We start from the raw sequence: 16087 nt of genomic DNA, 5'->3' as shown, positions 1-16087 counted from the left end.
AGGACTGGCAGCTTCAAATGATACAGTTACACAAGCAAGCAGCCATGACCTTTTCAACCCTAGGGGACAGAGCTGGTCTCTATGACTAGGCATCAGTTATGTGAAGACAGAGAAGAAGCTGATCCATCTGAGATACTGAAAGAGAATGCAGATTGGAGTTGCTCACACACGAAGAGGAGCCCTGTCTCCTTTCAAATATTCTCTCAAATGTGTGGAGTTGGAGTCTAATGCTGTTCTCTTTAGTTTGCTGGGTAAGGGGGTAGCTTTAATTGCAGCTTGGGAAGTTTCTGCCACCAGTTTCTCAATATGCAGCACTTCATCTGTCATCAGACTCCTCTTGTGGTTACCCCCTCCCTGTCTATCTACCAGCGATCACCCTCCACCCACACACACACAGCTTCTTGCCTACCTAATGTAATACTATGTATCCACTTCTCCCTCTTGCTCTCAACACTCCTACCAATAGCCATTTATTTTTCCTTAAGTTTCTCTAGCCATAAACCTTTTCTTCTCACTAACTGCAGGGTAATGGTTCTGACCAAGGTAATGGTTTACTGACTAGGTTATATCTGTTTTCTAAGAGGAATTATTCATAGCTCCCATTCTTTCTGAAAAGTACCCTAATTTGGATGATAAAACATTATGTTCACCCTACTTACCACTATCTGAACTCCCCACCCTGACAGCCTGACCTTCATGCTCTTTCCAGATTTTCCCATCATCTCAGACATCTATACCCAGGGGAGGTACCCTGTGAATTTGACAGACATTACTCACCCTCACTCTTAGGCGTTGGCTAAAGCAATGACTCTTCTCTGTCTGGACTGAGATACCTCCTGGAGCCCCACCCCACCCCCAGCTGCCTACCCATCTACATATAGCTTAATCTTGTGATAGCTCATCTTTTAATATAGACAAAATCTAGAATCACACAGGAGAGGTACTCTGGTCTTGTCTGTGAAGGAATTTCCAGAAAGGTTAAAATGAAGAAGGAAGATTGACCCTGGGGGAGGGGCAGCACTATCCCTGAGCCAGGGTGCACAAACAGGAGAAAGTAGGCAGAATGCCAGTTTGCATCAGTCTTGCATCCTGACTACAGAGCCAATGAGATCAGCTGCCTCATGCTCTTGTTGCTGCAGATAATTGTGCTCTTGCCATAGTGCCCACCACAGTGGGTTGGACCTTCAAACTCTGAGCTGCAATAGACCCTTCCCTCCTTAAGATGGCTTTTGTTGGGTAGTATATCATTGAAGCCTTCACCCAAGCCAGTTGTCCAGGTCGCCTGGCTCCCCGTGCTTTCCTGTGTCTGCAGTGTCTGTGTGATCTGGGTTGCAGGACAGAGAAGTAAGGTCAGGGTGGAGCTTACCACAGGCGGTTACAATGGGTCACAGGGGAAACTTGGAATAAGTATGTGTTCCATCATAGTGGAGGGCTCCAGAAGAGTGAGAGACTGAGGACCATGGAGTTGGGACCTTGTTGATAGGAGCAGGATTCCCAGGCTGAGCACAGGTATAGTGGGGGACTCCAACAGGGTGATTGGCTCAGTGAGTGCGTGCGTGCGTGTGTGCGTGCATGCGTGCGTGCACGTGTGTGTGTGTGTGTGCGCGCGTGCGTGTGTGCGTGTGTGTGCGTGTTTGTGTGTGTGTGTGCGTGTGTGTGTACGTGTGTGTGTGTGTGTGTGTGTGTGTGTGTATGTGTGTGTGTGTAGTTGGAACCTTGCTGATAGGAGCAAGAATCCTAGGGCCAGAATGGAACATCTGGATTTCAATAAACACCAGGCATGCCCAAGAGTCCTTTTTTAAGGAAGAAAGCCCCACCTCACACACAGTTCTCCCACAACTGCCATCTTTACCCCACCCCAGCTGAATGGGATTTCCCACAAAAACCACAACTGAGTAGTAAGATATGCATGGATTTTATGAATGTCCAAACCAATTCACTTCCATTTAATACCACACACCATACATCCCCAATAACAATATCCTCCTGGAAATACAAAAACACTTCCACAATGGTGATCTTTACCAGATAAGTGGGGAGAAGACCACAAGAAGACTTAATCAGGACTCACAGAGAGACAGGAATCTCCTCAAAGCTTTATATGTTAAAAATGATATGTAAGGAAAGTTGTACTAAAATATTTGATTACATATAATGAGTATATACTAATAAATGACATTTTGGCTTAGCATGGTGGCATATGACTTTAATCCCAGCACTTGGAAGGCAGAGGCAGGTAGATCTCTGTGAGTTCGAGGTCAGCCTGGCCTGCATATTGAGTTCTATGTCAGTCAGAGTGATACAGTGAGATACTGTCTCAAACAAACAAGCAAAAAATAACTGATATCCATGAAAAAATATGCTTTCAAACTCCAATTATTTAATTGTAACATGTTTTAAAATGTCAATATTTTAATTAGTCTATATTAATTGTACAAAACAATGTATTGTATCATGACATTTCCCCACATGTCTATAAGGTGCTTTGATCATATTTACCCATCTATTATCCTCAGTTATCCCAATCCTGTTCCATCTCATTCCTCAATAATCTGACATCTACTTGCATGCCCCCTCCCCCTGTTTTAAGATTTTGCATATTCAAGAAATTACACAACCTCTTCAAGTCTGGCTTATTTCACTGAACATAATGACTTCCAGTTCCATCCATAACTAAATGAAGCCAAGTCCTTGGGGAATGGTGCTGAGATGACCTCGGAGCACATCTTAGGAATGGAGAATGAATTAAGCACTTCTTTGTCTCTGGGTTAGTCTCAAAAGGAGGAATTGTTTATGGTTTTGGAGTCTGAAGGATTTGGTCCAGGTGCTTTGTGGCATCCTGGACCCACTTCTTCTTGGGGTCAGCACAGATCTCTTTGCCTGACTTGGTCTTGAAGCTGTAGAAGAGAGCAAACAGAGAATGGGAAACAATGAAAATTCTCCCCTTTTCTCCTCAAACCATCCCAGATCATTTGCTATGGGGTACAGAGGTCACTGTGGTACAAAACAATGGTCAGAGGAAGGATGGGATTCCAGGCTTGGCTTCCCTTCATCTGAAAGAACTAATATGGCCAGGAGCCAGCTCCCATGCAGAGAGCTGGGAATAAACGCCTTTTGCGCTGTGAAAGCTCATGGATTAGGTTACAGATGTCAAACTGTCTGATTCTTTAATCAAGACAGCTCTTGACTGTGTGCCTTGGAAATGAGTTTGGGGCCAGAGGTTTGTGTGTGTCATGGTGGGGGTGGGGGTTGTCTACTCACAGTATGGCTTTCAGGGTGCATCTGCTGTTGGAGATTCTTTTGTAGCTCTTCAGTAGTGATTTGGGGATCTTCTTACTGGTCATAACAAAGCAGCAGGTAGATGGGATAGAGCCTAAGTTTGGGGAGAAGAGAATGGACAGGAAGAATGAGCCATCTGTGATCCATGGGTATTTTCAGACAGGACTTGGTAGGAAGAAAGTTAGGAGGAGATAAAAGTACATCATGGAGTGGGGGAGGTAAAATCATGAAGCCCTGTACCTTTGACATGGTACACTCCCCTCCCCATGGTCCTCTCCAAAGTGGGGACCTGCCATCTCTGACAAGGTGTAATGGACATTATATTGGTAAACCGTGATAAATTGCTGAGCTCTCTGAGAAACTGGCTCTGGAAGCAGGTTTACTCACTCCCCGAATTTCAGACCTAAGCATGTTTATGTCAAGTTTTCCCCAAGACTTGTCTGGTGAGGGAATGAGTGTCTAACTCTGTGACAGAGAGGAGAGCAGCAGAATAGACCATGAGGAACAGTAGTGTGCCCCAGAGAACAACTAGAAGGGAAACTCACTAACAGGACTTGGAGAAGTACTTGGTGGGAGACTCTAGATGACTGCCTCAGGGACTTTCTCAGCCAGTTTCTGCTGGTTTTCAGGCCCCGATTTGATAATGTTACCTTTATCTTATAATTTTCTGTCTAGGGAGGGGCATTTCTACTGGGTGTTTTGAGCACTGGATCTGGTGGTTCCTTCTCTGTCTCTCTCTCTGTCTCTCTGTCTCTGTCTCTCTCTGTCTCTCTCTCTGTCTCTCTCTCTGTCTCTCTGTCTCTGTCTCTCTCTCTCTCGTGTGTGTGTGTGTGTGTGTGTGTGTGTGTGTGTGTGTGTGACTTTTATTTTTACTATTACTTTGATCTGGTATGTATTTAAGAAATACCCTCACCCATTCAAAACTTCAAGTGTTGCTACACAGATCACTCCCTAGGTGATACGGAATATAATTGGCATTGTCAGCAGGATCTATCTAGTGGCCATTTCAGCTTTAAAGGAGTGATTCTCATTCATTTTAAAGGAGGCATGGACAATGAGAACCAGTGACAGAGGGAGTAATGATGTGTCCATAGACACCTGGCTTCCCTCTGTCCACCACTGAAACAAGGGAACGACCATCTTCTGTACCTAGAACTGGAATTTCAGGGTTAACATGTAAAGATTTTGGTTTCTCTGTGAACATTTCCTTTGGCCTTCTCTTGTTTACAGAGTGTTCACTGATCAAGGTCATTGATTTCCCTGCAGGCCCTGGCCACAGTGCTAGGACTCTCTCAAGATGGTAAGATCAGAAGGAAGAAAAATTAAAAAAAAAAAATCAAGTGGTAAGACAGTTTGTCTGCAAACAGCAGAAACAGATAAACCACATCCCAAACCAAAAAAACTTGGTAGCTTAGTAATATGTATGGTCAAGCAATGTTAATTTGCTACACAGTAACATGTATATAATTTGCATTCAACTATTATTTTTTTACAGAAACTAATTTTTAAAGTAACTAGATGAAAGAGAGGGTTTTAAAGAATGTAAATATGATATTTTGTCTTTTATTAAATAGGTAAATTAAAAAAGTAAAGATGGATTTTGGGTGCTAAGACAAAATAAAAAAGCTTAAATTCAAGTCACAGGAGGTATGAGTGAATTGTACAAGGTGCATGGAGAATGGGATTTAAAGACCCTGTAGGTTTGATGACTGAAAGTTATTAAAATTCCTACAAGTATTGATCTGCTCATGGCAACATTTACAAAAACTCATTCAAAAACCAAAAATGCATGTTTAATCAAGGTAATTTGTACCTTTGCTAACTTTGTTAGTCTGGTTCATACTTGGGAAAACTATGTTTAAGCAAAATCAGGATTTCCTTAGAATTCTCTTTGTCTAAGCTTTATTTAAGGGTTACACAAAAGTTAACAATATAGGAATGGTAAGGCTGCCCTCCTGGGTGTCTGGAAGCCATAGCTTGGAGACCTACATCATCCTGGAGAAGAGGGCCAGAAGCTAGAAGCAAGATTTGCCTGTGGCCTCCAAGGTCACCAGAACCTGGATATTGGGATCCCTCTAAGCCACCAGTCCTCTTGATTAGAGAGGCCACGGAATCGACAGAGACTGGAGGTAAGCAGCGTGCACCCTGCAGGAAGGAGAGTCGCCAGAACCCCACATGTTTCCTATGCTTCTGAAGGAAGCCATATGGGCAGCAGGCTCTGACCCCTGGCTACAGAAAGCACAGTAACTGGAAACAAAGTCGTGGAGCCAAAGGGCTTCTCCCAGCACCCAAGAGTAATGGCCGAAGGAGGATCCTGTGACTTAAGAAGAAGTTTTTCTGTGGTTAACCACGTGGTCTTATACAGCCATCATAAATGGTAGTATAACCACAATGGAGACAGCCATCCAGAAGACCAGCTTGGGCCAGTCTAAAAGGGGCAATCTATCAAATTCCAAAAAGTTACTAACTGGTTTCACCTGTCCGATGTTAAGCCCTGTGTTCCATAAGACATCCAAAACTACAAAAGAAGAACGGCCCACTACAAAACAGCAAGGCAGCTGAGGGCTTACACTTTCTCTTTAAAAAACACCCCTGACTCCAGATAAACATCTATGCATGCCAGGTATGTATTTATTTGTCTGCAAAGCCATTCTTAAACACTCCCTGTCTCCTTAAATGGCTAAACGGATGTGTTTCTTCCATAAATCATTCAGAAGACATCAGACCCTTCACTATTTTAATTCTACTTAGTTTCTTTGGTCCTTTATTTATGATTGATGTCATCCAGATTCTAAGCCCTAAAATTTCAAATAATATAGACAAAAGCTGCTAACTCCTGACCACCATGCTCACCTCCTTCTACTGAGGGCTGCTGGGTCACCCAGAAGAGTGCTATACATTCATTCTACAGTGTATTAAATCAATCCACCTTATTTGTCCCCAAATTACAGAGATAGCAGTGCCATATAAAAGCATGCAAGAAATTTAAGGGCTGAACACACTGTATATTATATTGCTCAATTGTTATGTGTTGTTTGAGCTTACTAGAAGCTGTCTATCTCACAGAGATTTTTAAAGATCTCCTTGCTTGGGGATGGACTAGCCACCCTGCTCCCAAACTCTGCGGCAGGAGAGGTGGAACGGTCAGACCCAAGAGTAAAAATATTATGTTCTTAAGAACAGTTAAAAGATGAATTGTTGCCAAAAGAGGTTATTATCGTTTCTCCTCTGATACAAAAGTACTTGTCATGGGAAAGAGAAGCCAGATGTTCAGCCATGGGAAGCTCATCCACGGAAGAAAGCGCAAAAGGGGAACTCTCTGTTCCGACCTCCCAGTCAGTTTCAGATGGACGTTATAAGCCTCCAACTTAGCAGTGTACTTTCTGTTATTACTTTGCTCTTTGGTTTGGAAGCCTCACCTGAGGGACCCTATCTGTTGGGAACCCCAAATGAGTGTCTTAAAGGGGCTCCCCTAGTCAATTTCTGCTGAAGGTTTTGAATAATAGAGTTGATATTTTGCTCTCTCTCTCTCTCTCTCTCTCTCTCTCTCCTCTCTCTCTCTCTCTCTCTCTCTCTCTCTCTCTCTCTCTCTCTCTGCCTCCCTCCATCTATTCTTTTACTTTGCCTTGATATGTACTTAATAAACTTACTCACTTAAAACCCCAAACATGGCCATCACAGATCATTCTCTCCTGGCCGGAACACAGGGCCACAGAAAAGGCCCATCCCTCTGATACTTAAGAGAAGTGCACAGTGCTGTGATAGTCTCAGAACCAGTCATCAAATACTCTCCATTGTCTGTTCTCTGGGCACACGTGGGCTTTCACTCATGGCCACTTCTGTTGCCTGGAGGCATTAATCAGTGTGGTCAGTAAAGGAGAAGATGAACTGGCATGTGATACTTCTGAGCATGCAAGTGTTGCCCATGGAGCCTGTGAGCACTCTTCCTCTGCTCCCATAACCAGTCTGCAAACCCGAGTATATAGTACAGAAGCCGAGCACATGCATTGTGATAATTTGCTATGGACCCTTGATTTGATTTAGACTAGCTGTTACTGCAGCATGCATTAACTCACACCCAGTGAAGTCGTCCAAAGATAGGAAAAAGGGGTAAGACACAAACACCTACAGCACAGTCCTAAACAGTCAAGATGAACCCTTTTGAGTGGGTGTCACAGGAACCCCTCCCCGTTTTCCCACTGTTGCTATCTTAAAATCCTGCAGAAACTCTTCCCCCAAAATAGGTCCTTCCACATTGTCACCACTATCCAAATGCTCACTGTGCCATACCCAGACACGGTGAGGGGAGCTGACTGTGGATGTACTTGGCAACTGCTGCAAAGATCATGTCAGAGAGAGAGAGAGAGAGAGAGAGAGGAATGTGGACCATGTCAGTTCAGGCTGTTTGACTGATTGGGGTTCCTTGTCCCATCTTTGAGTTGCAGAGTTAGCAGTAAATCTCTGAAGAGTCCTGTCATCTGGATTGAGAAATGTCTGGTTTCCCTCAAAGAAAGGAAGGGACTTACCTGGGTGAGCCAGCACCTGGGAAGTGAGGCCGGTGGCCACAAGCAGCAGGCACAGAAGCCCTGTGGAGATCTGCATGGTGGAGGGAGACAGCTGGAAGTTGCTGCGTTGATCTCAGCCTCTCTGTTCTGCTGGCTATTCTGTCTACCTTTATAAGGAGCAGAGTGGGTGGAAGCTTCCAGAGAAGACTTCGCCTGCACAAGGTCATGAAGGAGGGGTCTTGAGCAGTGGAGCACAGGCCAGCTCCTGGAAAGACAGCAAGATAGAAGAAACAAATCCTTGGGTGGGACTTGGCATCTGCCTGGGGATGGGAGTGAAAAGGAAGATTATGTGATTATGAAATGTAATTTACCATTATGCAGCATGACAAAGAAGCCAGGAAATGACGTGGTGAAACCAGTGGGTTTTAAGTGTCCTCCGTGGTCTCTGTGTTTACCTGGTGGCCTGAAGGAATTTGGAGGCCCAGAAGGTCCCCACAATGTGCCCTCTCAGATGCAGAAAGAATTTAGTGTCACAGCTCTGAACATTGCTGCATGTCTGTGACTCAGAAAACAGAACATGATAGTCTTGCTTGCTCTTGTTATATAATCCAGTGGCCAGACGATCTTAGTGCCCAGAACTTCTCATGATGGAAGGCAGCAGGTGTAGGGACAGCTAGGATCACACTTGGCTTGAGCTACACACACACACACACACACACACACACACACACACACACACACACATACAGAGAGAGAGAGAGAGAGAGACAGACATATAATACACAGACATACACACAGATACAGAGACAGACAGACAGACAGACAGATCAATTAAATGGTTAGCAACTCAGGACCACCACCTGTACCAAGCTATGTACACATCCTTCTCCAAAGAAAGCAACTAGTTCCTCTGCCCTGATAATCCCTGCCAATTCCTTAGCATCCCCCTTTTCCTGGTTAGCAACCATTCGAATACATTCTAGTATGCATCCTGGAACCAGGAGCAGGGGGGCATCTGGCTTGGATGAGCAAGCTATGTTCCCAGAATGAACATTTAGGAAAAACTCTCTACCATCTGATGCATAATTTGGTGTGCATATGATGAAAACTAGATACATCGTGGGGAAGGACTATGGACAGCAAGCAAAGGCTTACATAACCTAGCCTGCCAATCAAAACAGAAAGTACTCAATGCCCCTGCCCTGTCAGCCAACTTCACCTGCTGGACCCTGAGAAGGAAACCCAGGGGGAATGATAACTTGAGACTATGGAGCAGTCTTGCTGAGAGCCCAGGGCTGACTTGTAGCGCTTCTATGCTCTAGCTGCCCTGGCCTTGTCTATTTTGTGCTTTTGTACAAAACCTCTTGCTGCTCTTCCTCACCCTGAGTGCAGTACTGCAAGAACCCTAAAACTCCTGATCCAGACATTGGCCACCAATGACAAAGAACTTTCAGCAAAATAATAAGCTAACATCTACTGACCTTGACTCCCCCCCCATATACACACACAAAAGCAGGACCCTTAAAATCTTTATTTCAATAAAAACACCTTAAGTGAATTTGATATTCATACCTAATTGAAAATTACTGCTCTAGAAGATGGTAGATTAAAACACAAGGAAAAGACAGGGCTGAGTAAATATCTTAAATATCAAAAACCAAAATACCAACTGATAACCATCTGCTGTGATTGCCTGATATCCTCAGGCAAAGTGCTTCCAATACTCAGGTAAGTAAAAACATCAGGAAAATAAAGACAGAAAGATACCTCTAGGCACCTCACACAAAAATACCATTTCAGAAAACTTTATACAGATTTAACATGGGCAATGACCGTTACTGGCTCAATTTGTCACTTGCGGTGAAATCACCAAAAAGAACATCAATTGATTATAATCATTCTGATAAATTAAAGAGTAAGTCTTTGATTGCTGTCCAAGGGCCTCTGAAAATATAAAAAAAAAAATATTATTAGCTGCAAAGAACATCTTGACATGCATTCCATTTCTCATTGAGGGTTCACCCTAGCAATTAAAAAGTTGACAGGTGACTCAAACAGTTAAACTAGGATAATTGACGATAAGAAACAAGAGTTAGGCACTCATTTGCAAGTCACAGAAAAACATTTAAAATAAAGATTAACAAGTTTTTATGACTCTTAAGAACCATGTATCATTCATAAGTGAGAAAATTGACAGAATTACTACAGAAAATGCTTGCAGGGGAAAAAAAACAAACACATTTCCAGATCAGTATAAATTTTTAATCTAGTGATATTTTCTTCTTATGAAAAATGCTAATTTTGGTTACTATATTAGTCAGTGTTCTATTGCTATGGAGAGACATTATCACCATGGCATCTCTTATAAAAGAAAGCATTTAATTTGGGCTGGTTTACAGTTTCAGAGGTTTAGGCCATTATTGGCATGTTGGGAAGTATAGTGGCATGCAGACAGACATGGTGCTGGGGAGGTAGCTGAGAGTTCTACATCTGGATCTGCAAGCATTCTGCAGGCATCAGGAAGAACGTGACACCGAATCTGGTTTGAGCCTTTGAAACTCCAAAGTACCCCCAGCAGCACACCTCCTTCACATCTTCCCCAACCAGGCCACACCTCCTAATCCTTCTCAAGTAGTGACACTCTCTGATGACTATGCATTCATATATATGAGTCTAGGGGGCCATTCTTATTCAAACCACCACAGTGACCAAATCAAAAGAAAGATCATTTTATAATAAAATATTTTCCTTTCTCCTTTGAGAATTTTATACATGCATACAAGGGTTTTGATTATACCCACTCCCTACTTCCACCCTTGACCTTGGGTTTTTTTTTCAGCATTTTAAAACTCTTTGCTTAGCTGCTAAAGCCCTTTTCAAATCAGATCAAAACAAACTCCTATATATCAAATATATTGTCCTGGAGCGGGTCTGTATGTAACAGAAAAGGTGCCTGGTGTCTTCACACCATAAGGAATCAAGGGACACATAGAAAGCCTTCTCGTTTATCCTCATCCCCTGAACACATGGCAGACAAGGTGTTTAATGGCTTCAACACATCACAGACAAGGAACACACGAACCACTTGCATTCATCTATGCAAAACCCTAGGCTCCCATGTAGGAGCAGCGGTGAGGAGAGGTAATGCCTTAAAGACGGCAGCTGCAGTAAATTACTGGGTTGAAAGCTAGCACAGGGGGGCCACGTGGTTGGCTCCTGGCTTTTCTGGGGCAGCCCCAGATCATATTGCCTGATCTGTAAAGGTTACATAGGGAGATGTGTTAAGAAAGACTTGGGTTAGAAAAAGGCAGTACTCTGGTGACTTCTGACCTATAAGAATCACCTGCAATTAGTCAGCAATTACTCAAAAGGGGGCCAAATGGAAGCCAACACACTTGATCTTTCCTGTTTTCTTTTCTTTCTTTCTTTTTGTTTTTGTTTTGTTTTGTTTTGTTTTTTGTTTGTTTGTTTTTCGAGACAGAGTTTCTCTGTGTAGTTTTGGTGCCTGTCCTGGATCTCGATCTGTAGACCAAGCTGGCCTCAAACTCACATCTGGCTCTGCCTCCCGAGTGTTGGGATTAAAGGCATGTGCCACCACCCCCCGGCCTTTCCTGTTCCTTGCTGCTCAGTTCCAGGTGACCTAGCATAGTGGGAACAGTGGACCCAGGGTGCCTGAAATGCTATGACTCTGTTACTGATAAGCTTCATGGTATGGATGGCTTATCTACTCTCTCTCTGCTAGGCTGAGGTGGGAAGGATAGCCAAGCCTACCTCAAAGGGTTCCTATGAGGATTAAACTCACTAATATAGAAAGTACTTGAAAGAATGAGCATCTTTCAGCAGGTTCTCAGCACCTGGCTGTTAGGGATTTATCATTAGAAAGTGGATTTTGTAGGCCAAGGAGTGCTAGAAAGAGACTGTCTAGATAGACAACGTCCCCCGCTTGCCTCTCAGATTTCCCACTGTTTCCAAGGAAGACAGCATCCCCTAGAGATGGTTGTAGAAATTCCTGTGTTGCTCATGGGGGAGGTCTGGCATTCCAGAAACTGAGTCAGTGTGAGATATTTTGAACATTCCCGACCTCAGAGGTGCCTGGATGATGTCATTATATGATTAAACACACTTAGCAGGAATAATTTGATAGCTCGTTTGGGAGTATAGGGTGACTTTTTTTTTTTCTACTTTTCTCACCAAGCTCCGGATTTTGATAGCAATCCAGAAACCTCAATGGGAGTAAGTAAATATAAATGTTGAGACATCGAAGCTGTTCCGTCCAGCTGCCCGGCTGTTTCTGGCAAATGAGAGGGGTAAGAAGTGGGGCTCCCCTGGCCTTTCCAGCAGTCACTAGGAAAGGACACCCCACTCACCTGTGATGTGAGTCTGTGTCTGGTGAAGTGACGGAGGAGGGGTTTGGTCAGAGAAGGACAGGCTGTAGGTCCCCCAGCAGGAAAACACAATCTTAGATTCTTCAGTGTTCTTCTGAGGAGTGCAGAGAAGAGCATGGAAAGATCCCTGGAAGCGGGGCTCCTGGTTTTGATTTTCCCAGCTCCACATTGTGTCTACTGTGTCCAAGTCGTGGGGTGGGGTAGGTTTCAGCTCAGCAATAGAAAATGTGCCCAGTACACATGGAGCTGGATTTAAGCCCCAGAAATGAAAGAAAGCAAGATTGTAGTCAGTCCTGTGAGAGTCTTGAAAGAAATGCAGAGATGTATCTGATTTCATCCCTTTCTTTAAAAGAAGAGAGAGGAGTCGGGGAGGGCGAAGGAGAGAATTGTGAACTGGGCCTGGACCAGAGATGAAAACTCAAAGGCTTTCCTGTCCACTTTAGGGAATCGGTGGCTCTACACACCTGTCTCTTGATTCCTTTCTTATATTGTGACCTCTACTGCACTACGATGCTTGCCTGTGTGTGCTAGTTAGTTTTATTGTCAACTAGATAGACTCTAGAGCCACCTGGGAAGAGGGAATCCCAACTGAAAAACTGTCTCTGTCGGCTTGGCCTGTGGTCATGTCTTTGAGGAATTGTCTTGAGTGATGATTGATGTAGGAGAGCTCTGCCCACTGTGGGTGGTGTCTCCCTGTATAAGGGGTCCTGTGTAACATGAATCTTAAAAGGTCTTATTAATAAAACAAACCCAGGGCCAGGTATTGGGGTGAACGCTGAAAGATCAGAGAAACAGAACCAGCCACAGCTAACCTCACCTCACCAATTCCTCAGCTGATCCTGTTTCCTCAGGCTGGAAGTCTCTGTGTCCTCATCTGAATGGATCTCAGCTGAACTGCTGCCCAAAAGCCTAAAAGCTTAACCAGCCCTAGTTCCTGGTCCTCATACCTTATATACCTTTCTGCTTCCTGCCATCACTTCCTGGGATTAAAGGCGTGTGTCACCATGCCTGGCTGTTTCCAGTGTGGCTTTAAACTCACAGAGATCCGGATGGATCTCTGCCCCCAGAAGGCTAGGATTAAAGGTGTGTGTGCCACCATTTTCTGGCCTCTGTGTCTATCTAGTGGCTGTTCTATTCTCTGACCCCAGATAAGTTTATTAGGGTGTACAATATATTGGGGAATACAATATCACCACAGTCCTGAGCTGTATAAGAAAGCTAGCAGAATGAGCAAGAGAGAGAATCAGTAACTAACATTCCTCCATGGTTTCTGCTTCAGTTCCTGTCTGAGTTTCTGAACTGAATTCCCTCAAGGATGGGTTGTAACTCAGAAGTATAAGCCTGTGTAAATATTCTCTGCCTTAAGTGGTTTTTCTGATGTTGTTGTTGTTGTTTTGGTTTTTTGTCATGGTGTTTACCACAGCAACAGAACATTCGGGTTAACCTTATAAAAAAAAAACAGGGCCAAAGAAGGATCTCTGTTCCCAAGAGTCTCTGAGGCCATGCCGAAAGTTTTCTGCTGTTTTTTTTTTTTTTTTTTTTTTTTTTAAAGAAAATGAACCCAACATCAATGTTAGCATAAAAAGTCTAACATTGTATCTAGGGAATAGAAAGCTATTACAACATTAACATGTAAAGTCTACACCAACCCAGGCAGCAGGTTTTCTAATTATGAACACTTTTAAAAGAGGAAAGTAGGAACTTCAAGAAATCAAATTATTTTCCTCTTCTGTGAAACCATTTATGAAAGGGAGGCCCTTTCCAAGGGTTGGCTTGACTAAAACATGAACTTATTTTTTTTAAACGATTATTTATTTGTTTGGTTTGTTTGTGTGTGTGTGTGTGTGTGTGTGTGTGTGTGTGTTGTGCACTTGTGGGTCTATGGAGGTGTCCTCATCTCTCACTCTTCATCTATTCCTTTGAGTCAGAGTCTCTCCTTGAACATGAAGTCCGTGTTTTCTCTGCTGTGATGTACCAATGATCCTCCTGTCTCTGCAACACCCCATTTTGAAGCTGGGGCTACAGGCACTGAGGGGGATACATGACTTGTTATTCTGGTGTTGGGATCCAAGTTCCTGTCCTCATGATTGCGCAACAAGTGATCTTAACCACTTGGCCATCTCCGCAGCCCCAGATGTTTTATTTGAAATGCTTATTGTTTCATGATTTCACATAACTCTTTGTGGCTATCAACTCTCCCCTTGGACAAAGGTGGGACCCTAAGGTGCACAGCAGCTAGATTCCTGAACCCTTTGGTCGCAGTCATACTGGCCAGTCCTCCAAGAACAACTGTACCAATCTCTGCCTGATCTCAACAACACCTGCTTGTGGCTGCATTGCAGCCAGGTGATGCTCTATCAGCTTATTTTCTCCAAAATAGTGCTTCAGAGATTAAGGACAAACGAAACCCACCACAACCACCTGGAACTGATAGCCTCTACACTTACTGAGACATAGCTTACAGAGCCTGTGATGCAAGCAACTTGCATCACTTCTGCCTGCATGCCATGGACCTTGACACCTCATGGGACTCCGGTGTGTCTGTAGACTAATGAATTAAGAGGGGCCCATGAATGTCTGTTGAGGAGTACATTTCTATCAGTCTGTCCTTCCCTCATATCCCACAGACAGAACATAGCTGTAGTAGCCATTTTTTCTCATTGATGATACAAAGTACCCGATAATAAACAACTGGTTTGTTTTGGATCACAGTGTGAGGGCTCAATCCATCATGGCGGCCAAGCCATGGTGGAAGGAACATAAGGCAATTGATCACATTGTATCTACAGTCAGCAAGTGGAGAGAGATGAACCCTGGTGCTCAGTTCACTTTCTTCCTTTTATTTAGTCTAGAACCCCACCCCATGTAATGGTACCACCCACATTTTGGGTGGGTCTTCCTATCTCAGTTAACCTAATCTAGCAGTTTACTCACAGACACATAGAAGTTCACCTTTTCTGTGGATCTAGCCCCTGTCGAGCTAACAATTAATATCGACCATCTCCACAATTAACCCATCCCTAAGAGAGATGGCTCAATCCCTATAGTGACACAGCATCATCTTAAGTGTGCAGGGTCCCTTGGAGATGGCTGATCCTCTCTGCCAGATGAGGATCTGGATCCACCTTGTCCAGTGCCCTGTGTGCCCAAAGGACAAGTCATCTGTGCACAGTGTGTCAGGGTTTAGAAGGAAAGTATACTGTATCCAGCTCCGTGATTGACAGGGCTCAGCAGCAACCCCGCAGCCCTTCAAGGCTTGGCTCTTCCCTCTGAGAATGCTCTTCTGTCTTTTTCATGCTGACCTTTGGTTGCCCTGGTGACATCCTTCATTTTCTTTTCTTCCCCTTGGCAGCTGCTGACTATGATGTTGAAGATAGCCCCCGAAGAATCAGCCCACACTGTCCCTGTCAAGCCCTGGTGCTTTGGTTTTGGCTTTTTAAAGAAATTCTAGATTCATGTATCTTCATTCAGGCAAGGGTCAACTTCTCCGCCCAATACTCACTCCCTGTTGGAATCTTTGTTGCTGAGATTTTCATATCTGTGTTTTGTTTATAAGTATCTAAGTGATGCTGATGTTAGTGTGAGAGCTAGTCATATTCTACACACCTCGATTTGTGGAGGCCCCAGGAGATGAGGCACAGCCTAATCCTTGAGTCACCATTGATAGGAGGGGAAACTTGAAGTATGGGGTGTTTGTAGGGACTAGGTCTGAAAGTAGCTTATACAACTTGGTCCCTCACTCCATTGGTTAGCATTCCTTCACAAGGCCCTCGATAAATGTTATTCAACCCTGCGGTGCTCTGCAGCTTTGGGGACTGTGTTCATGTGGAATTGACAGTAGCTGTCAATGGGTCTGGGCTCATTCACGGTTTCATTGATAATTTAGTATGAGTTTGTCCATAACTTTGGAGGTTTCTT

At 43.9% G+C, this 16087-nt stretch overlaps 1 protein-coding gene across 1 annotated transcript; it reads right to left on the bottom strand.

Annotated features, from left to right (window-relative positions):
• Positions 1-1899: 1899 nt before the first annotated feature.
• On the bottom strand, positions 1900-8017 carry LOC131916264 (eotaxin-like). The gene is made up of 3 exons (XM_059269573.1): positions 7806-8017; positions 3262-3373; positions 1900-2897 (listed from the first exon to the last, which is right to left on the bottom strand). The coding sequence occupies exons 1-3, from the start codon at positions 7879-7881 to the stop codon at positions 2792-2794; spliced, it is 294 nt and encodes a 97-aa protein (XP_059125556.1). The 5' UTR covers positions 7882-8017; the 3' UTR covers positions 1900-2791.
• Positions 8018-16087: the final 8070 nt, after the last annotated feature.

The sequence above is a fragment of the Peromyscus eremicus genome, chromosome 8a (genome assembly GCF_949786415.1).
Source record: "Peromyscus eremicus chromosome 8a, PerEre_H2_v1, whole genome shotgun sequence".
In the NCBI taxonomy this organism is placed as follows: Eukaryota; Metazoa; Chordata; class Mammalia; order Rodentia; family Cricetidae; genus Peromyscus; species Peromyscus eremicus.
Note: the sequence above shows the minus strand (reverse complement) of the source record. Positions and strands in the feature narration are given on the sequence as shown.